Source organism: Vicugna pacos, chromosome 6, assembly GCF_048564905.1.
Source record: "Vicugna pacos chromosome 6, VicPac4, whole genome shotgun sequence".
In the NCBI taxonomy this organism is placed as follows: domain Eukaryota; kingdom Metazoa; phylum Chordata; class Mammalia; order Artiodactyla; family Camelidae; genus Vicugna; species Vicugna pacos.
Window position 1 is genome coordinate 71407629 of NC_132992.1, and position 22348 is coordinate 71429976.

The window sequence follows — 22348 nt, forward strand, 5'->3', positions numbered from 1 at the left end:
ACTCACATTGTTTAGGTAATTACTGTCTCCAGAGCTTAAGGATACATAATCATTATCTACTATTCACATGGCATGAGGATTTTAACTATCTTTGCAACTAGCATATCAAAACTTGGTTGTTTAGGAATGTAAATCCAGTGTTATTAAGCTTTCTGTTCCCAGAATTTGCTCATAAGTCTACAATCTAGCAAAAACTATGTGTGTTCTGTTCTAATATCTGCATCTCATTCTCTTCTGTAGAAACTCTTATTTCTGACACTATTTTTGGTGAGAGTTCTATAGGAAAGAAGAGTTCTGGAGTTTGTTCTGGTTGGTCCAGAGTCAGTAAGCCCTGATGAAGTAATGGGATATATAATGAGAAATGAAGTGTCTAAACACCAAGATAGTAATCTTGAACAAAAGCAGCTTTAGGGTATTTTTAAGGATTATATTCTGCCAGATGTAATTGTGGAGTTTTTGTTGTTGGTGTTGGTGGTGGTGGTGGTGGTGGTGGTGTTGTTAGGAATTTAATAGAGTGAGAAGTCAGCAAAACATCTAATTGATAATTCTATTGTCTTATGAAACTTGATTTTTGAAAAAGCTCAGTTTATTCAGAAACAGTAGCCAAGAAACATTTAGAGTCTCAAATAGTCTGAAAAAGGTAATCACCTACCCACATTCATGTAAGAGCACAGGAGGAAAATAATCAACTTTAATAACTATAAAATGAAAAGAACCAGAAAAGAGGTCAAATTATTTTCAATAAGACAGCAAGCTTATCTTTATAGAAATGTAATTCTTAACATAGATTTTAAAAGTTAAGAGAGGAAAATCAGGGTTGTGTCAGTAAATTCTCCCCACCCACCCACCCAATCCAGAAAGCCATGAACCAGCCTCTTTAAGAAGCAGAAGTTTTGAACAACTGTACAAAACTTAATTTGGAAAATATTCAAGCCAAAAACCAGTCTATTCAATGGACACTGGTACAATGTCCCAAAAAGCAGTTGATAAAAGCAAGAAGTTGAATAATTTTCGAAATATCACGAGTCACTAAGTTTATAATTAAAAGGGTGTCAAAAGTGCAATGTATTGCACCAGAAATTGACAGAACATTGTAAACTGACTATACTTCAATTTTTTTAATGGTTAGAAAAATGCAATGTATTATATTGCTGTTTAAAAAAAAAAGCAGGTTGATGTCTTAGCAACCAACTAGCAAATAGCAATAATAGTTATGTAATGTGTCAAGTAAGCACATCAACATAGAATTGTTATAAAAAGTAACTGAGGGATGCATATAGAGATTTTAACACAAGACTTTTTTTTAAGCTGGGTTTTCTTTACCTCAGAAAATATTAACATAGCACTTTAAAGCCAAGTTTTATGTTATCATCACAGGTATTAGTGCATGTTACTACACGGTTATAGTAATCACAAAATTCAGAATATTTTTAAATCAGTAATGTCTCACATCAGTGCCATTCTTAAGAAATGATTCTTTTTCACTGTAAAGCAGTACAAATTCATGATTTTGCTAACAGTTTATGACTGCTGAGTAACAATATTTACTAAGCTAATATTTACTAAGCACATACTATGTACTAGGAGTGCTGAGAATTTCACATGTGTGATTTTATCTAAAACTTAGAAAAGTACTATGAGGTAGGTACTATTTCATTAACTCTCTTTTACAGATGAGAAAGCTGTGGCCAAAAGAGTAAGTAACTGGCAGAGATCCATAGCTGGTAGGTGCTTGAGCCGGGAGGAAAAGACCTCCAGAACCCATGCACTTGACCATGCTCTACTTAGGAAAGGTATCGGTTGAGGGGGAAAGTGAAGGCAGAAGGGCAGCAGATCAGATAATTGAGGATAAAGTGAGGGGAGTAAGGGAAGAGACAACACTCTTGCCTAAGGCTAACTTTCTAAGCCAGAAGCAGTTACCATGGAGATGGGGGTTTCAGCCACAGAAATTTGTAAATGTGGGGAGAAAAAGGTTTTTCTAAGGGAAGACTAGGACCTGATATTTGTATGCTGGGTAACTCTGGAGAACTCAGAAATGACTAAACAAGAGTTTGTGAGCGTGAAGTGGTAAGATCGTGAGAAACAAAGTAACTCCGAAAGGCTCTTGGCGAAAGAGAAGGCAGACTCCTCAGTGAGTGGAGGGACACGTAAAACTGGTGAGGTTTGGAGTGGATGTTCTTGTATTGTTTTCATTGTCTGTATCTGCTCTCAACGTTTCCTCAGGTATTCCCTTCTTCCTCTGGGGCTCAGCATCTGGTTTTCTAAAAAACATGAATGAGCATTCAACTCCTGGGCACATGGTTGTACAGTTTAGGTTTATATATTCTGAAAGAGCTTCTTCTTGGTCTGTAGGAATTGTACACCCATGAAAAATACTCTTTTCATGAATTATCTTTTTCCACAGGTGAGTACTTTGTACATATTTTTAAATGTGGGTACCGTGATCTGTGGCAGAGACATAGAATGCATTATTAATGCTTTCACATAGGTAACCAGAGCTCATTCTTTACAGTGTGTTGTATACACTTAAATCTGACCAAGGATATTTTTGTACACTCTTGAGAAGTATTATATTTGTTATATTGTCACAAGCTTATCTTTTCCCCCAAAGCATCAAGTCCTAAAGCAATTGTTAAAAATTATAGAGCACTTTTCAAATATAAATGTGTATAATTTACTTATCAGCCTGAAAGAACTATAACTCTATCTCTTTCCCACCCATCATTCTATTTCATTTTTTCTTGATTTCCTCAGTCCTGAGAAAAATGACCTTACATTATATGAAATCTATACAAATACCTAGTAGTCTGTGTAAAATATCAACAGGTTTTTAAAATTTCTATTTTGTTTTGAATACATGCATCATCAAACTATGTTTGATGTGTTTGACAGAACAAAACTATAAAGAAAAGAGCTAGAATCAAAGATTATGAACATTTAGAAAATATAAGACTTCATCCAGGAAACTGGTTACTAAAATTTCAACAAATTTTGTAAAGATTTTAAAAAGAAATATTTTCTAAAGGCACGTGTTATGTTATTACGGAAGTCTTATTTTAAATTATTAATTTCTTCTGAGGATTCTACATTTCATCATTAAAACAAAGATAATTTTTAAAAAGTGGACCTCCATGGGTCTGGGGTGCCGAACTTTACTAAAGAGTGCGTGCTATCTCCACCATGTATGCTTTGCCCTTTCTCTGATGGAAAGGAAATGGTTCATGTACCCCTTATACACCTAGGAGATGCCTTGGGCTTCTTCACCGTATGAATCCAGTTTGGAACTGTGTATACTAAATGAAATCGTGTTTGAAATAAAGGTCCCAAATGAACCTTTTTCTGCATGGAATGCCAGTTAACTGCCTGCATTTAATTGATATTTGGACATTGTCTCCTCAACAGTGTCATCATCATAAACCATAATCCAGGCTCTATTGTCCATCAGCGAAGGATTAGACAATTAAGCAGTATTTGACCAGACACTGAACATGTCTAATTTGGAAGAGAATAGTGCCCACATACACCTTGATGGAAAGAATAACATGACCTTTGGCAATACTGTGACTGCTGAAAGAATACAAGAACCAACTCTGACTGTGTTCCCACCATACTTGGTAGAAACAGGAAAATATAATAAAATAGAATTCTTCTGTTGGCAGAGCATATATATTTATACATTCTTCTGTGTTTAGCTCAGTGGTTAGAGAACACTTCCTGGAAAGACTGCAGTACACAAGTGTTTTCAATTTGAGCTTGAGCGTTTCATCTAATTGGTCCCTGGGATAAGGTTCACTGCCCTGGAGGTGGCTTGGCTCAGTGTTTAAAACACACACTAATGAATTTCAGGTTTGGGACAGAAAATGGCTGCTCTACATTAGGTAATTGTGTGAACTTGGAATTATTTCCCATGAATGTCTTAAATATGTGATGTCACTTTGGACAGTGGGTTCGCCTGTCTCCAAACAGATAACTGGTTGCCCTTCCTCAGAGTACTCAGTGCTTGCCTGCTTTTAAAAATTTAGATTTGGCAGAGTCCTTCATTTTTGTAATGGGAACATTGTGGGAGGAAATAGGGCAAAGATCATCTGAGTATAGTTGGATGTATTGAAGGACACTTGCAAATAACCTTAAAACAACTTGAAAAGACTGGTTTGGGCTGAGTATGTTTGTTTTCTTTTTCCTCTAAGATGTTTGGGGTGAGGGAAAATTCAAAAGAAAGTCGTCTTCCCTACCTTTTTATGTTGGTACCTCTAGCAGTAGTTGAATAGATGAGATTTTATCTCATCTGATCCAGCCCACTTCCAGTCAAGGAAGTGGGGTAGCTGAATATGGAAACATGTTTCATGTGGATGGGAACCAGTGAGCTAATGAAGCCCCAAACACCCCTCAGTTACAGCAGCAGAGTTCGAGCTCTGTGTGACGCACACTCCAGCCTGCCCATCTTAGGCAATGCTTTCAAAAACTTGATTCTGACTAGCTTGGAAGCTAGATGCAGTTACTCAGCTTTGCAGACGTCCTGCCTTTATGCTCAGAGCAAGTCACAATTTGTGTTGGGCCAGCAGGGAAAAAAATGTTTTCATGAATTCCTTTATCTGTGAAAGATAGACCATGATCTGTAATGTCTTTAAGGAGCAGCAGAATTTCCGTTCCTGTGTGTGATGCTGTATTTGGCCCAGTTCCGCTGTTGTTCATCTTTGAGGCTGTGCACAGTCTGTGGAAAGCCTCCCGCCTGGGCTTCGATTTCTCCTTCCTCATTTAAGCAGGGCGGGCCAGATAAGCCCCAAAGGCTCTTTCTAGCTTTCATAGTCTGAAGTTCAGTTTCTTCTGCACATAGGAGGTTGGGGCATTAATTGCATTGGTCAGCTAGAGACTATTTGGGTTATCCAGCTAATTTACTCTTCTAGCAGACAGATGTGAATATATAGCAACACTCAAGTCCTGCAGAAAGTTTGTGTTGGGCTTGCTAGAATGATCAGTGGACATCCTGGTAATGAAGCACTCCTAAGTGCTGGGCAGGGATTGTCAGAAGGTAGTGCCGTGTCAGTGCTGGATGCTCACTGGGGATGCTGGCCTGTGTGAGAGCATGGGCAGCAGCATCAGGGGGTCTGCACCCAGCCTGGCATGAGAAGGTCGTAGGTTCTCCACACTCCTGACCACCACTACCAACCCAAATGTCCCAGCCTCATAGCCTTTGGTGACTTACTTCACAGTTCTAAAATTTCTGTTTGGTTATTTTTTTTAATGAAGATAGTATCTACTTGTCAGGGTAAAAAGCTAAAAGGTAGTGTATTTGAAAGTGTCTCGCAAATAGGTGGAGCTTGATAAATAGGTAACTAAAAACAGCAATTTGTAAAAACCCCAAATGCGATAACCTTATCTGAAAGCTGAAGGGGGGAAAAATAACATTTGTGTGGTAACATTTCACATTTCCTTACAGCCTCATTTTACAGATGTAAAGACACCTGCAGGTTCCTAAGGTCATGATACCTGGAGATGAGTGGAGATTTAAGTCTTCTGGTTCCAAACTGTTGTGTTCCTTTTGCAATACTTTATAGTTAATACTAAACCTCTGATAACTCTGGAAAAGGAAATAAATGATCTAAATGATCAAAAATGGTAATAGTACCTATTTGAGGGGTTTCTCATGCCCTTTTTATATAATTGCAGCTGTACTGACTGCCAATTAAGACAAACCCTGGAAACCCAGGCCAGTCACTCCTCACTTTGTCTTAATTCCGAAACAGCTCCTGGGGATAGCTGGAAGATTTGAATATCTCTGGAATGTCACTGTCCAGTTTCGAAATAATTTTATAAATGGGTTTCTTCCAGGAAGGATCTGAGTCTTTGCCTGCGGAGACAGCCCTGAAGAACTCCTGTAATGTCAAGCTGGCGATTTCCAAGAAGCAGTCTGGGGCCTGCATTCCCAAAGAGACCCACAAAGAAGAAAAGACGTGAAGCTATGAAGTCCTGGCACCATACAGACTTCACTGCCTGATGCTGCCTGTTCCTTGGGTGGTGGGCTGATAAGAGCATCCCTGCTCTGCTGGCCCCTGATTTTTACAGCCCCAGGAATCCTTTGCTCCTTCATCAAATACAAACCTTAAAATGATGGTACTGATGAGACAGCCATGAAAGAAAGCGTCTTAGGGACACTGCCTTTGTAGAAGTAGCTGATTCCACTAATGGGTGATGGTTTTAGTAAGTGGGAAACTCTGACTCTGACTGAAATGAGATCTGTGTTCAAAAGAGGTTTTTAGTATTCTTTCCCTCAGTGCCTAAGGTGGAAAGAACTGCCCTCAATCTTACCACTGTCATACCTCATGCCACCATCTTTTGGGGCTGAATTTGAAAGACTTGGAATCATTCCTGCTTCCAGAGCCCCAGGACCTCACCCAAACTAGCACCATTAACAACAGGACATCCCACAGGGCTTCCAGATCCAGCCTGGCCGGGGGTTTGCCACCACTGCATGCTAAATGACCACCCCTACCTGGAAAGATGTGGGAGCACTGCCCCCCACCCACAAGCCTTGATCCCCAAGAGCCTCACAAAGGAGGCATGGTCCATTTTCCCTGCAGATAGGCTTAGGTTTCCAAACATACTCTGATGGAGCATCTGATCAGTGGATGCCGACAGTTCTTCCCTCTCTTGGAGGTATCAATACACTGCTCTTTGTGATCACAGTCAAGTGAGAAAGGCGAGAAGAGGGAAGTATAGTCGGTGACCAGACTCACCCGGCACCCACAGAAGAAGATGCCAGCCTAACAGCTGTCAGCCACACACAGGAGGATTACAACTCCTCACCAACGAAATTAAGCCACTTGCTCACCCTCTACTGAGGCTCTACCTCTAAGGTGCCACCAGTGTGCCTTCATAGAGATCCCCAAAGGACTGAGAAACTTGTGTATTGGCTGTTATTTCCAGAAAGGATTTGAGATGACTCGCCATGGAGGGCCCACAGATAAAACCGCTGGGGAGAATAAAGATAAGAACCAACTGATGCAAAGAACAGAAACGGTTGTAGAGAAAACCTAGGCCAAGACTAGGTGCTGCCGCTGAGCCCAGCACTTAGTCCTGGGCCTCCTGGCACTAAGGCGAAAAGATCAAAGCTACGTAACCATTGCAGAGTATTGTTGAAATGGCATAGCACCTGACCTCTGGCTACGTTTCTGAATAAAGAGTGGGCGTATACTCAGTTTGTAGCATCCACCTGTTGCCTGAGAGAAGATGTGGTGGCTGTAATCTTCATGGATGGTACAGAGATTAGCCCTAGGCTGCCCTGGCTCTCAGTGATGTAAGGACAGACACGGAAGGGGATCTTTTCTAAAACTCCGATCACCAAGGGAAGGCACTCATCAGAACCCCTGGGGCCCAAGTACATGGTCTTACCTCAAAGTCATTCCCCTTGTTATAGTGCATATTGAGAGTCCGAAAAAGTTCTGAGTCGCGGAGAACCACCAGCATTTTGGGATTTGTGACACCATCTGAAATTGCTTGCCGGGCAAATTTCTCCATTTGGATATAGTAAAACTCACGAAAGTTGCTGAACCACTTGATCATCTGGGAGGTAACGCAACGGTTGAACTGTACAAACAACAGGGTCCATGAAGTCAGACGTTTGCCATGAGGTGCTCAGAGTCAGAACTGTGAGCTTCCAGTTCAACACAGGGATTAACAAGTATGGCTTCTGTCAACACTAAACAGGGCTTCCTTTAAAAAAGAAGCCACAGCTATTTTCCAAACCTTTTCAGTTATACACAGAAAAATCTGAATTAACCAAAATGCCCATTAAAAAATAAATGTTTTTTATAGCCTAGTTTTATGAAGATTTTTCACACAGGCAGCATCTCAGCCTGGAGCCAGAGATGCCACTGCTTCCATCCACATGAAGGGGAGCTACAGTGCACACATTCTGACCTAGGCCTTGCCTCACATGGGAAGAACCTGCTGCCACTAGGGAGTTTTGCAGAGGCTGAAACTCAGTTGAAGGACTTTACCTGAACATCCGGGAAATAAGCCTTCAGGAGGTTGGAGCTGGGATAGCGTGTGAAGAAAAACATCAGTTTGGCCTTCTTCAAGTGACCCGGATTGAGGCCCTCCTGGATTTATCCCAGTGTCAAGGAAAACTAACACCAGTTTATCACATAATTTTGTCAGGTTATCCAAATAGTGAATTGCCCTGTTCCTTATGGTTTCTGTTTGTTTGTTTGTTTTTTTGGTTGAATGGTGTGTCTGTTCCATTTTTTGTCTCCAGCAAGTATGATCAGATAAGCTTTTTCTTTCCAGATGCCGAATACCATGTATGTACAGTAAAAGTGCAGAATTTTAACAACAGTCGGAAGTGTAAAAGTTCTGAGGCATATGTGACATCAGATACAGTTTGTTGTACTTGTGTGTGTGCTTTCACAATAGGGTGGGAAGAGACAGCAGCTCTCTCCCAGATAAACCATTTCGAAACCCGAAGTAAAGATTTACTTCCCCTCTCTGCCTCAGCTTCCTCAGCTGCAAAATGAGAGGAGTCGACTAGATGGCCTGCATCCTGGCTCTCATCACTGCCCTTGCAGTGTTGAGCCAACAAGCATCTACCAGACTGAGCACCAGATCACGGTTTGCTTTGGTTCAAGAAGCTTGAACTGCTGGGCTGCACCTCCTGTTCTCCGTTTGCCTGGCAGAACTTTCCCTCACCCTTCTTGTCTCAGCTCAGATGTTCCCTCCTCTTGGAAACCTCTCCTTGCTGAATTAGGCCTTCTTTACCCTGGGCTATCAAGGCTCTTTGTATAAACCTCTTTTGTAACAATGACTTTACTGGAATTTTTATTGCATGTTTGTCTCCCCATTTAGGCTGTGAGCTCTTTGAGGGCAAGGACCTTATCTTTTCATCTTTGTATTCCACATGCCTAGCCCAGTGCTGGAAACAGAGTAGGTGCTCAATAAATGTTTGTTGGATGAGAGAAGGAGTGAGTGATTAAATGGTCAACCTTAATCCATACACAAATATGGAAATTCTATACCAACCCATTCCTCACTCTGGGAACAGATTTCTTTCCCTTCAAAGAGAGCAGGGGGCTGTGGTGTGAAAACCTAGCCCCAGGGGGGGAGGGACATAAAGATTCTTACACGAGAACATTTAGCATTCCCAGAAACAATCCAAGGGCTGGGTAAGAAGCATTATACAGAGCAACCTTGGAGCTCAGGCCTGAGAGCTGAAGCTTTAGGACAATTAAGACTTCTTTTTTGGGGGGGGGTAATTAGGTTTTTATTTATTTTGGTTTGTATCTATTATTAGTGGACGTATTGGTCTTGAACCCAGGACCCTGTGCATGCTAGGTATGCACTCTGCCACTGAGCTATACCTTCCCCCTCTTCTTAGTAGGATATGTCGGTTTAGCTGAAGGAGATCAAGCTGACTGCTTACATTTATAGCTGGCCCAGGCAACCAGACTGCTACCCAGGAGGCCCCCTGGCCCCTGCCTCATTGGCCCTATGTCTTGTCCTTCTTAGAGGTTCGGAAATGCTGTGGAAAGAATCCTGGATTGGGAGTCCACAGACCCAGTTTCAGATAATAATTTTGCCACCTATTCCCTGTGTGACTTTGGGTCACTTGCCTTCTCTGTGCCTCATTTCTGAACTGTAGACTGTAGTGGTTGAAGCTTGTGCTCGGCAGTCAGGTGCTGGGTTTGAATCCTGGCCCTGTCTTGTGACTTTGGGTGAGTTAGTTTGCTTCTCTGTCCCTGCCTCTCTGATGCTGTTCTAGAGTGAATGCTTGAGGATTGTGAGATAACACAAGCCCACAATCCCTTATCTGAAACACTGAGCCAAATGGAGTTCAAGTTTCAGAATCCTTGTTATTTTATAAGGGCAATATTCTGCATGGATGACACATTAGTAAATGACCACAGCAGGGTCTGTGGCAATCTTCTAATCCAATAGTTTGATGTTCTCCTAGCAAAATCAGTGACTAATTATACTAAATGAGATCCCATAAATAGTCTACTATCATTGCAGGTCAGGTTTTATGACCAAGAAAGTTTCCCATCAACCTTAGGGGAAAGAAATCATAGGGATTTTCAAAGGGTTCTGACTTTCAGAATTGTGGCTAGGTGATGGCGAGCCCTCACATGGGAAATGCTGGCAGCAGTGCCTGCCTCGGAGAAGGTGTGTAGTAAATGCTCCTCTCATTACTGTCTCATTGTCACACCTGCCTTACCTGTTTCACAGGAATGTCATGTGAATGTGAACTTCTTTTACACTTCAAATCATCTTATGCTTAGGCGGCTTTTGTGGCCCAGAGGGATAAATCTCTAATGCTGGGATGTTGGCAGTAATGAGGGAATAATTGGGGCCAGGATGCTGCCTGGGGTCCCCAAATCATTGCAAAGGTAGCCAAGCACCTGACCTGGGCAGCCAGGCCCTGTGGATGGGCTCCGAAACTCCTGAAGCTCTCCGAGCCCAATCCTCATTTTACGAGGCAGGACCTGGCACACGGGAGGCACTTGAGAAATAGCAGCACATCCCTTACAAGGGAAGCAAAGAATCTATGAGGACTGAATTCCCAAGGTTCTTCCATCACTGCCTGACTCTGACTGGGAATCTTATCCAATGGCCTCTTATTAAAGGCCCAGACAGATAGCTTTTCTCCCACAGGGCTATCACTTGACAAGAAAACTTCTATGTTGATATCTCTATGTCTACTGCCTGAGGAGGCACTGGTGGCTGGTGAGGTGCTCTTAGCATTGGTTTCGTAGTTGCTCATTGCCTGCCAGGGAAGCACCCAGCGGCAACCGAGCTTTGAGAGTGTTTCCAATACTCATGACCAGCAGGGGGCGCTCATAGCATTTAAGACACAAGAGCCAGCCCTGGTGTGGCAGTGAGCTGGTTCCACACCATCCTGCTGCCCTCACTACGGCTTGCCAGGTAGAGGAAGACTTCACACCTGGATGTGTGACTCCACAGACACACTGACCTCTGGAGCCTTGATTCAAGGCTGTCCATGAGAAGCAGCAGCATGAGCTCAGCTCACAAAAAGCATCATCCAAAATATATTATATTCTCAGGAACTTTAGTCCTACAAGATGTTTGTTGGAAAAGAGTTCTTTGGTCATATGAGTTTAGGGCTACATATGTTCTCCTTTTAGAGCTTTACATGGGACTTCAGCATGTTAAAGGCTCTGAGAAGTTCTGCAATAATGAAACTAACCAAGTATTTATCCAAGCTACTTTTTCTTCTAATTCCACAGCGATTAATATCCTAAGGGAGAGTTACTCTGGGAAAAAACTGTTTAAGAGTGGGGTCTGCCTAAGGGTTGCAAAGATGATGCAATAAGATTCAGACCCCTGCAGACCAGCCTGGGCCCTGCAGCCTTCCCCACGGGGCCTCCTCTCTCCCCACATGCCTATAGCCCCAGGCTCTCTCCTCAGCAGCAGCTAAGAAGCTATTCCTTAAACTGAAGCCTTCCAACCCCTTTCAGCTGTCTCCAGTCTAGTCCCCTTTCCCATCTGCCCTAGAAGTTTCTGGTCTCTCATATCTTCCACATGAATTATGTACTCAGTGCAGGCCTTTTGCCTGTACAGCCAAGAGGTTCCAGGAGCCATACCTCAGGGGAGGCCATTCCTTTGACCCCCTCTGCCAAGGTGTATGGGCAGCTGACAACCAAATGATGGGGTTCTTCATTCCATAGGGTATTTGTTGTATTTTGGGAATCCATTTGGGTTTAAACACAAACACCCAAAGGAGTAAGTCAGCAGTGGTAGAATCTAAGGTGTCACGGAAGAAGGTAAAGGAACCCTCCCAGCATCCTTAAAGTGTGGCACCACTTTCCCAGGAACCTGACAAATGTGAGCCATGGGGAGGAAGGCCCAGAAGCAGTGTTCAGAAGACCCCCGGGGAGCAGCGCTGTTCCTCCACCAGGAAGTTATTTGTCCCCGCCTCCCCTCATTGTCCAGAGATCCTGTTTCTCTGGGCTGTGACAAGAACTTCCATTACTAGTAAAGGATATGTGGACTGAAGGGAAAGGAAGTGCATTCGTGACAGCCTGAAGGCCATCCTGCTCCGTCTTCACTGAAGGAATAAGGGGCAGTCTTTCCAGACAGGTGGACGTGAAAGGCCAGGGGCACTGCTGCTGCCTCAAAGCCAGTGGTCGCATTTTGGCAGCTCCCCAAGGTCGCAGGGCCACCTCTGAGGAAGGCTGACTCTGGGGAGATGAGTCCTGGGAGAGACTGCCGTGCCAGTGGCCTCTGGGTCCACGGCCCAGTAGCTGGGTGAGCACCTGGCCTTCCTGACTGTGAGGAGGCACAGCCAAAGGACAGTTTGCTGGGGGCCCCTGATAGGGTTTGGGGATCATTCTTGGAGAGACAGGGTAGTTGGGAGGATCTAGAGGTTTGGCCAGAGATAAGGTTCCCAGTGGAAGCCCTGCCTGTGGCTGGGCCCTCGTGGGCAAGGCAGCCAGAGGAAGTGGGTCTTTACAGGCACCTCCCTCAGGAGGGCAGGGCTCGCTTTTGCCATCCGGCACCAGCCCCTGGAAGCTTCTGCCTAGCTGTGTCAGGGGGCCCGGAGGATTCAATAGCACCTTTTGTAATACTGAGTCCACAGCCTGCGATACTGCTCCAGTCAGTTCTTTCTTCAGAATCTCCAGCAAAGCCCCTGCTCCAGAAGGAAGGAACCTGGATTCTTCAGACTGGGTTTTGCCCTCACACACTCTGTGTTTCTCTGCCACGAAGCGGCCCCTGCTGGAACCCTGGTGTTGGTCGCTGTCCACCCCCCAGGGCCTAGACCCCCAGCCATTCCTCTGCTTTACCCCCAGAGGGCCCCTTCCCGTCTCAGAGCCTCCTGGGCCCTGAGCTGTGGCCCTGGGCCCAGCAGCCTGCAGGATGTGCTCTTGCAGGTGTCTCAGCTGTTGCTTCAGCAGGTGAAGCTGTTCTCTCACCCAAGGGCCCCCCTTCCTGCTGCCCCGGTCCCCGGCAGGGCCTGGCTTCAGGGGGCCTTGCTGCACGGGAAGGCTCTGCTTCCTCTTCCGCTCCCGGGACTTCTCTGGACAGCACAGGCTGTCCCTGGCTGGGGTGCTGCCTGGCACCAGAGGGTTAGGGGAGACACTCATGCCTCGGACAATGGTCTCTACTCTGGCCCTCTTTGCCTGGATGTGTTCATCCCAAAACCAGTCAGGGTCGGCAATGCTAGAACTGGGGACCTGTCTCCAGAGGAACGGGGAGTCTCTGCCCTGCTCTTGGAGGGACAGGCTTCTTCCATCTTCTATACAAGGTTGTGCCAGGTGCAAGCAGGCCTGGGATGGAGGAGAATGCAAGCTGGAGTTTGGATCCATCCCCTGGCTCCGCAGGCCCTTGCTCAGTGGCTGCTAATCAGGTTCCGTGAGAGGATCCCTCCTCCTGAGGTCCTCAGCTGGAGGTGCACCTGGAGTGAGCTGGGGGTTCCTCCTCTTCACGGAGAAGGATTCAGACTCTGGGATGCCAGGGCTTACCCATCCCCTGGGCAGACTCTGAAATTAGAGATGGGAGAAAACAGTACCTGTGACTTGGAGCGGTGCTTGTATGTGTGAACAAATTACCTTGAAATCTTGTTAAAATGCAGATTGTGACTCAGCAGGTCTGGGGTGAGGCAGAGATTCTGTGTTCCTAACCAGCTCCCAGGTGATGCCATTGGTCCAGACCACACTTTCAGGAGGTTTCCAAGATCATTCCTCCAAGGAGGAAAGCTCTTCTCCTGCCAGGGCAGAACAATAAGCCATTCTATAATAATAAAAATAATGGCAGCTAACTGCATAACTGGTACTGTGCCAGGAACTTTATATCCTTTACTGAATTTAATTCTCATAACAGCCCTGTGGGAATATTGTCATTCGTATTTTACAGATAAGGAAACAGGCTCAGAGGAGTTAAGAATTTACCTCCCTAAAGTCATACAGTTGGTTAAGTGTCAGGCTGGAGTCAGAACAAGATTTGTCTTGATTAAGAGTAACTATCTGCAACAGAATCACCCTGTTAAAAATAGCAAATTCAGTAGGCCCACCAGTCCCACTTACTCAGAATCCCTCTGTACTGGGGCAGGGCATCTGCCTTTGAAACAAGCAAACCAAAGTTTGAGAACTAGCAGCTGGAGCTCTACGCTGTCTTGTTCCTGGAAGAATCAGATCATGCATTCATCTTTCAACATTTCACAGCTACTTATTAAGCACCTACTATAACATCAAGCCTTCTTCTGGGCACTTGGAGAGTCAATGGTGAACAAGACGGCAGAGTCTTGCTCTCACGGAACTGGCTGTCTAGCAAGGGAAGAAAGAATAATTAAATACATTTTCAGGTCACGATAACTGTGATGGAGGAAAAAGCACAGTAAGGTATTGGAAACTGGGATGCAGGGATGGGGAGAAGGTAGGAGCTATGTTAGGAAAGGCTGAGTGAAGCTGTTTTATTTCTGTGAATATCCGAGTACGCTGTACTTGAACTAGGAGGCTTCTGGTAGCAGGTATAAAGTTATGAAACATTCGTGCACGTTACCTCATTGCACCTCACTCCAACCTTGAGAGTCCTCTTCATAGAGGTGAATTCTCCATTGTAATTCTCCCATTTTATAGATTAGGAAACCAAGGCTCAGCAAGGCTTAGAGTGGCTCTCAGCTAGTAAGATTCCAAATCTTCTGACGCAATCACGCTTTAGCTGTGTCCCCAAAGATGAAAAGACCTGCATAAGAGCCCGACTTCTCTGTGCATAAGCAGCAGCTTTCCTAGAAAAGCTTAAGTGATTTTTTTTTCCCTCTACAAATTTCCACTCTCTATTGTTTCTTTTGTACAAATGCTGGCAGGAGAGAGATTGCTTTCCTCTTCCCACTTTCATCCTGAAGCTTACTTGGAATTCTTTGCTTCAGGAAATCTCAGCTCTTCTGTAGCCAGTGGGTTCTAGTCTGTAGACTTGACTGCAGTCTCCAACTGAGCTGACGGGCAACTGGCAGACACCCAACACAAGCTCTCCGTGGCCGAGCGCCAGGGAAGAGGGTGGGAGGCGGTGGCAGCTGCAGTGCCCTCAAGGGGGAAATGCCAGTGAAAGAAGGCTAGGTTCTCAGGTCAGCGTAATTAGAAGATCCTGGCTTTGAGTAAGACATTTGTCAATTACTAAAATAAAAATAAATGACTTGCCCAATTAATATAAGTTAAAGAATTTGTTATTGCCAATAGTTTGGATGGTTTACCACCTCTTGGAGAAACATTTAACTTCCTAGGATCATTTGACAATGAATATATATTATTTGTATAATATGAAAAAATATGATTTTTAAATCAGATCTTATCATCTGATAAGCATAGCTGAATCATTTTTGCATACACTTGCTGCTTTCTAACTAAATTATCACTAGAGGGGCAGAATTGATATTATAACCAAGAGGGGCTATACAACAATAATATAAACTATGTATATTTTCAGTTAAGTAGCTTCCAAAAAGGAGAGGGGCTTGGTTATAGTTCTTCTAACTACTTAGTGAACATTTCCTAAACTCAACATTTTCAAACCCAAACTCTATAGCTGCCCCTCTGCCTCACTTCTCTTTCTACCTATCCTGTTGTTCAAGCCAGAAGCTGGAGAGTCTCTTTGACTCCTGCCCAACTCTTCATCTTCAACATTGATTTGGTCACCATGGCTGGTAAATTTTCAGCAAAAATGGCTCTGAGCTACATTCTGTCATGCCTTTCCCATTATGCTTTCCTGGTTTGGGCTCTCATAATTTTTCACCTAGACAATTCCAGTACCTCATGACTGGTCCCCATCCTCTAGCCTCTCCTCACTCTGGTCCTTCTTCTACCTTCATTCATTCATTCAACAAACATGGATTAAATGCTGACAACATACAAAATCCTCTACCCATGTAGAGCTAACATTCATGCAAAGGGAGACATAATAGAGACAGATATAATAATATACTAAGTAAGTGATGGGAGGCCATTATCTAGGCCTTGATTTGCATTTCCCTGATATTAATGATGCTGAGCAACATTGTGAAAATGTTGGCCTTTACTCTGAGATAAACAAGGACACACTGGAAGGTTATGAGCAATATGACCTGACTTAGTTTTTTTTTTGATATTTTAAAATTTTTATTTATTTATGTATTTATTTTACAATGTCATATTTTTAAATTGAAGTATAAATGATGTACAATATTATGTTACAGGTATACAATATAGTGATTCACAATTTTTAAAGGTTATACTTCATTTACAGTTATTATACAATATTGGCTATATTCCCCATGGTGTACAATACATTCTTGTAGCTTATTTTATACCTGATAATTTATACTCTTAATCTCCCACCTCTATCTTGCCCCTCCGCTCATCCCGCTGGTAACCACTAACTCTTTCTCTACATTTGTGAGTCTGTTTCTTTTCTATTATATTCAGTAGTTTGGTTGCATTTTCTTTTTAGATTCCACATATAAGTGTTATCTTACAGTATTTGTCTTTCTCTGTCTGACTCATTTCACTTAGCATAATGCCCTTCAAGTCCATCCATGCTGTACACCAGAAACTAATACAACATTTTAAATCAACTGTATTTCAATTAAAAAGCAAACAAACAACCCATTTAAAATACGGGCAGAAGAACTGAACAGACATTTTTCCAAAAGAGGAAATGCAGATGGCCAACAGGAACACGAAAAGTTGCTCAGCATCACTAATATCAGGGAAACGCAAATCAAAATCACAATGAGATATCATCTCACACCTGTCAGAATGGCCATCATCAAATGACCAGATTTAGTTTTAAAAAGACCATTCTTTACTGGGTGGGGAATTGGCTAGGGAGTGGGGAGCAAGGGTTGAAACAGGGAGACTACTTAGGAGGCTCTAGTGATAATCTACATGATGATAATCCAGGTGAGATGGCTTGGACCGGAGTGACAGTGATGGAAGGGGAAAGTTGTGTCAGATCCTGGATATACGTTGAAGTTGAAGCCAATGGGATTTGCTAGCAGATTGGATGTGAGGCCCAAGAGAAAAAGAAATACCACTGATGATGGCACCCAAGTGTTTGGCCTGAGTGCCTGGAAGGATGGAATTGCATGAAGTAAGGTGGGGAGTCTGCAGAAGGAGAGGCTTTGGGGCAGACCATCAGGAGCTTGATTTGAAATGTGATAAATCTGAGATAATTATTAGATGTATAAGTGAGGATGTTGAGAAAGCAGTCGGATAACAAAGCCTGGGGTTCAGTGGGGGAGATCTGGGCTAGAAATATAAAACGGAAGGTTGCTGGTGTGTAGATGGATGAACTCACCAAGGAGTGAATGTAGATAGAAAGGAACTGGGGGCCAAGGTCTGAGTTCCAGGACATAACAGCATGAAAAAGCTGGGGTAAGAAGGGCCCCATACAAGGAAACTGAGGACCAGTGAGTGAGGTAGGAAGAACTCTAGGGATGTATGAGGTCCTGGGAACCAAGTGGAGAAAGTGTTTCTAGGAGCAGGGAGAGGTCAAGTTCCGTAAGGATTATGAGTTGATCATTCAAGTTAGTAATTCTGGGATGACGATCAGAGTCATTTGGGATCTTGATCAGGGCAGTTTTGGTGGTATGGAGAGGGGAAAAGCCTGGTTGCAGTGAATTTTAGGGCGAGAACAAGAAGAGGAATTGGTGACAACTTTCTTAATGGTGTTTTGTAAGGACGAGAGAAATGGGACAGTAGCTGGGAGAGTGGGGTCAAGAGAGGGTTTCTCAGGATGGGAGGAATAACAATATATTTGTAGGCTGACAGCAGTGATGCTCTAGAAAGATATTTGTTAACACAGGCAAGAGGGGGAGAATTTCTGGAAGCTTGTTCTTGGGTAGCAAGGAGGAGCTGTGATGTAGTGCACGCGAGGAGGGGCTGACTTTGGAGAGAAGAACCCTTAATTCATCCGTGTTAGCAGGGGAAGGCAGTGTACCTGGACAGGTGCTGGCAGGTGGTAGATGGGGTGACAGGAGTTGGTCAAAGTCCCTTTTGATTGTTTCCGTTTTCTTAGCCACACTGTATTTGGCATTAATTTTCTAAAATGTAGGTCTATATATGCCCCTCCATGGAATCAAAGCCTTTTCTAGCTTCCTGTAGCCTATAAGGTTCAGATGTCTTAGCTCCTCGTAACCATGGTCTTACTCTAACTCCTCTGCAGCCACTACCCTCAGCAGTTAGCTGTGTTGTGCTGTCCTGGGCTGTGTTCCCTGCACGTGCCAAACTCCTTCACGCCTCCATGTCTTTGCATGGTACAGTTCCCTCCACCTGGACGGCCCTTCTCCCACTTTTCCACCTGACAAACCCCTACTTCTCTTTCAAAATCCAACTGAAATGTCACCTCCTCTCTGAAGCCATCAGCGTGCCTTCCTCCTTAGATGATGAGATCCCTCCTGTGTCCCCAATTGATGCCTGACTGCCAAGTGTCCCCAAACAGATTTTTGCTGATTTGTTAAATAAATCATTCTCTCAACACTTTATTTAGACTGATTGTTGTCTCCTCGTTCAAGGTACCGTATTTCAGAGCCCTCTGGCACTTAACAGAGCCTCGTGCGTGAAACAAAATCAATACAGACAGACCAAGAGAGACACAGACAGAGACAGAGAGCTAGATATAGACAGACAGATAGAAGAGCATAGAGCCCCCAACTGCCAAATCTCTCTTGTGGGTTATTTTTTTCTGGTGCTCCCTGTGGTCTGTGTGCTCCAGAAGGCACAACTACTAGCTTAAGGGACAGGGCTCAGTGTGTTAAATGAAGCAAAAATCAACAAGAATGTCTTGAGTCAGAAACTGGAAATCCAGCCAGACCCCATTGTGGTTGAGTGCCTGGAGACGTTTACGCGCATCTCTGTAGGACAATCATGGAAACTCTGCGTCTGGGCAGCGGAGAAACAGGAAACCTCTGTGCTGGGGCCAGCGTGTTGCCCGGAGCCCTTTGTCTGGGTGTGGCATAAAGTAGAGCAGCCATGCTTTCTGTTTGAAAATTAACTAGCACTTTCTCACAGTTACTGATAGAAGTCACAATTGCTACAACCCTTTAAAAATAGTTTCACTGCATTTCTTAGATTGTGTAAGTAATACAGAATCATTTAACTTCCCAAATATAGAAATATACTAGTAGGAAAAGAACGACCCCTATAATGCTGCCTCCCAGAAAAAAAATCACAGTTAAAATTTTGGTGTTTGTCATTTTCCCCAAAACATTTCTCCGTATTTGGGAAATTTTTACAGATACATTTCCATAATTTTTATAATCATATGCATTAAAAAACAAAAATGGAATAAAAATGCATAGTTCTTTAGCTTCCCTTTTTTCCCTCTTTCATGTCAATGAATATTAATCTGTAGCAACATTGTGAAAGCCGATAATCATCCATTGCATGGATGTACCATAACTTATTTAATTAATTCCCTTTCAAAAGACAGATTTATTCCTATGTTTTCACTGTTATAGCAGTAGAGAGGAGGTGAGAAGGTGGACCTTGGAGTATGCCTAGATTTTTTTTTTCTGGCTGCTTGGAGTTTATTTTCCATTTGGTGCAAGGCCCACGATTATGGGGTGTCAGGAAGGCTCTCTGTGGCTTGGATACTAAAGAGTGAGGTTCTCTTAGTTTCCTTTTGGGTGTTTTTGCTGTTTTGATATTAAAGAACCCAACTGCTCCTGCCCCACCCCAGGCTCCGGGGAAGGGAAGTGAGGGCAGGGAGCCGTGGGGCAGGGCTCCCACAGCCTAGCGCCTTGAAAGGAAGCCTGGCGGCTGGTGGCGGCCACTCAGAACAGGGGCCTGCTGTTGGTTTTGCTGGGCTGGCCGCCAGGCTGCTTCTTCCCCATGGCTTCCTGAGCCAGGTCACAGGTGACCATGCCACTGGAGGCCTGGGAGATTCCCAGTGCCCTGGGGACTCCAACACTGTGGCCATGAATGGGAGAGTGGACTTCCTGAAAAAAGAAGGTGGCCCACCAGTGCTCCAGTCAGACTTGAGGAGAGCGGAATGGTGGGGGGTGGCTTCCCCAGGGTACTCAGTGCTTCCACAGGTGCCGTCACTGGAAGTGGGACCCAGGCAGAGAGGTAGTAGTTGTGAGCAGCCACAAGCGAGTCGCTGGAGGTGATGGCTGCCATGCTTTTGCTTGTGGGCTGCTGGAAACCTCGGCCATGCCCCCTCATCAGCCCGGATGAGCGTGATCACGCATGGTGGAGTTAGGGTTGGGGTTGGGGGAGACACTAGGCCACAGAGCCCATTTGCTGAGACCACAGGTGACCACTCCACCTAGAGGGCTGACTGCCTAGATTTGAATCTTTAGAGCCACTTACTAGCTTTCTGACCTCTCTTTCCTCAGCTTTCTCATCAAAAAGGTGGGAATAATCACAGTACTGTGGACAAAGCATGTCGCCTGCTGTATCAGTAAACAAAGGATGTTGCTGCTGTCAAGCCAACAGCCACTGCAGCCGCCCCCTGAGGGGATTCAGGATGGAGAAAACAGGATACTCGCCCTAGACAGTTAAGGTGCATATCAAAAGAATGATTTCAGTGAGCTCAAACTCTTGCATCTTCCCATACACAGAAAAGTGCTTAATTCATCAACTTGAGATGTCTGGCTTTCTTTAATTAACAGTAATCTTTTGATATTCTGACTACCTGGTTGTTTTTTGTTTGGTTGGTTTTGTTTTTTGCAAAAAACTCCTATATATCTTGGCTCCTCCCTCACCTTTTCGGAACATTCCCTCAGAGCCATCTGAGAGGCTGTCTCCTGGGCTTAGGTCCTCAGTATGTCCACTGAATAAAACATAACTCTCAACTTTTAGGTTTTGCACTTTTTTGGTTGACAGTACCTACTGTTATCATAGGGGTGTTGTGAGGATCCATTGAGTTAACATGTGTTATGATTTTAGAACAGTTCCACGTACATAGTAAACTGCTGATGTGTCAGCTATTGCTATCATGAATAACATTGGGGTGAACACTCCTATCTGTATCCTGGGGAACTTATTCTATTATTATTATGTTATAGTTCTAAAAGTGGAAATGCTGGGTCAAAAACGAGGCATATGTTAAGCTTTTATACTTGTTGCCCAGCTGCCTTCCAGAAATGTACCAACTGATTGGGAGTGGAGATGAGGGTCTGAAGGAGAATTTTCAATTTTGACTTTGTATATTTCTATATTATTGAATTTTTATAAGAATGTACTCATGCATTACTTGTATATATACTTTTAAACAGCCAATTTGCTCTCTTGCCAACATGGCTTTAAAAGAACACATATCCCCTCAACCTCACTGGCACTGAGTATGTCAGTCCTTTATCATTGTCAGTCCTTTAAATTTTTGCCAACATGATGAGTGAAAACGTTATCTTATCATTTGTATTTCTTACTTATTTTTTCATATATTTTGGGGGAAATATTTATGTGGTAATTACAAATCTTAAACATGTTAATATCATTTGAATTGATAACTCTACATCTAAGAAGTAAAATCAAGATGCTATTAAAAACAATAAAAGACAGTTTTAAAAATTAAAAAAGAGTATGTTCCTAAATGAAGCATTGTGCTGTACACCAGAAACTGACACAACATTGTAAACTGACTATACTTCAATAAATTTTTTTTAAATCCCTAAAATGTTTGAAGCAGTACTTAAAAAATTTTTAAAGAAAATAATGTGATACCCACAGATTTATATCAAATATGATTATCATAATATTATTTGTAAGAGTGAAGACTGCTTAAATAAATCATAAAGTATGGTATCATCTGTGTGATGCTATGGCATGCGGCCATTTAAAAAATCATGTTTAAGAGTTTATAGCACATATTTTATAATAAGTAGGGGGAGAGAAAATTCATACATAAATGCAAATTCAAAAAAGGATGAGAAAGAAATACATTAAAATGGTAGCGATAGTTATTTATGGGTGATGGAACCATGAGGAATTTTTCTGTTTCTTCTTTTTACTTTTCTGTATGTTCCATATTTTCAATGGGTATGTTTTCACCTTTGTAATTTAAAAAAAAGAAAAAAAGGAGGCATCCCTTGCCTTGGATGATTACAAACCACAGGCGAGGCTATGCATGTTTGGGGGCTTAATTTCGCCGTGAACCTAAAACTGCTTTAAAAAACAAAGTCTATTAAAACAAACAATCAAACAAAGCTTGCATTTTCTCTCATTGACTCTTTCTTAGACATCCATTCCTGGGTCTCAGACAGGAAAAGCCCTACTGGAGAAGCAAGTTCAGCTACAAACACAAGCATAGAACACAGGGCTTGAGAGATAACTCCAAAACTATGTAGGAATTTATAGCTAGAAGGTGTAAAATGAGACTGAGGTTGAATTTCAAGTAAATAATAGATATGTCCAGAAAGAAGCTG

The 22348-nt window shown here is 43.3% G+C and overlaps 1 protein-coding gene and 1 pseudogene across 1 annotated transcript; both read right to left on the reverse strand.

The window, feature by feature from the left end:
• Positions 1-5729: 5729 nt before the first annotated feature.
• Positions 5730-13316, reverse strand: PROX2 (prospero homeobox 2). The gene is made up of 5 exons (XM_006206074.3): positions 12003-13316; positions 10934-10945; positions 7998-8099; positions 7390-7584; positions 5730-5915 (listed from the first exon to the last, which is right to left on the reverse strand). Exons 1-5 carry the CDS (start codon positions 13314-13316, stop codon positions 5730-5732), a joined length of 1809 nt encoding a protein of 602 aa, XP_006206136.1.
• Positions 13317-19753: 6437 nt separating this feature from the next.
• Positions 19754-20099, reverse strand: LOC116280887 (pancreatic progenitor cell differentiation and proliferation factor pseudogene; annotated as a pseudogene).
• Between the last annotated feature and the right edge of the window lie 2249 nt (positions 20100-22348).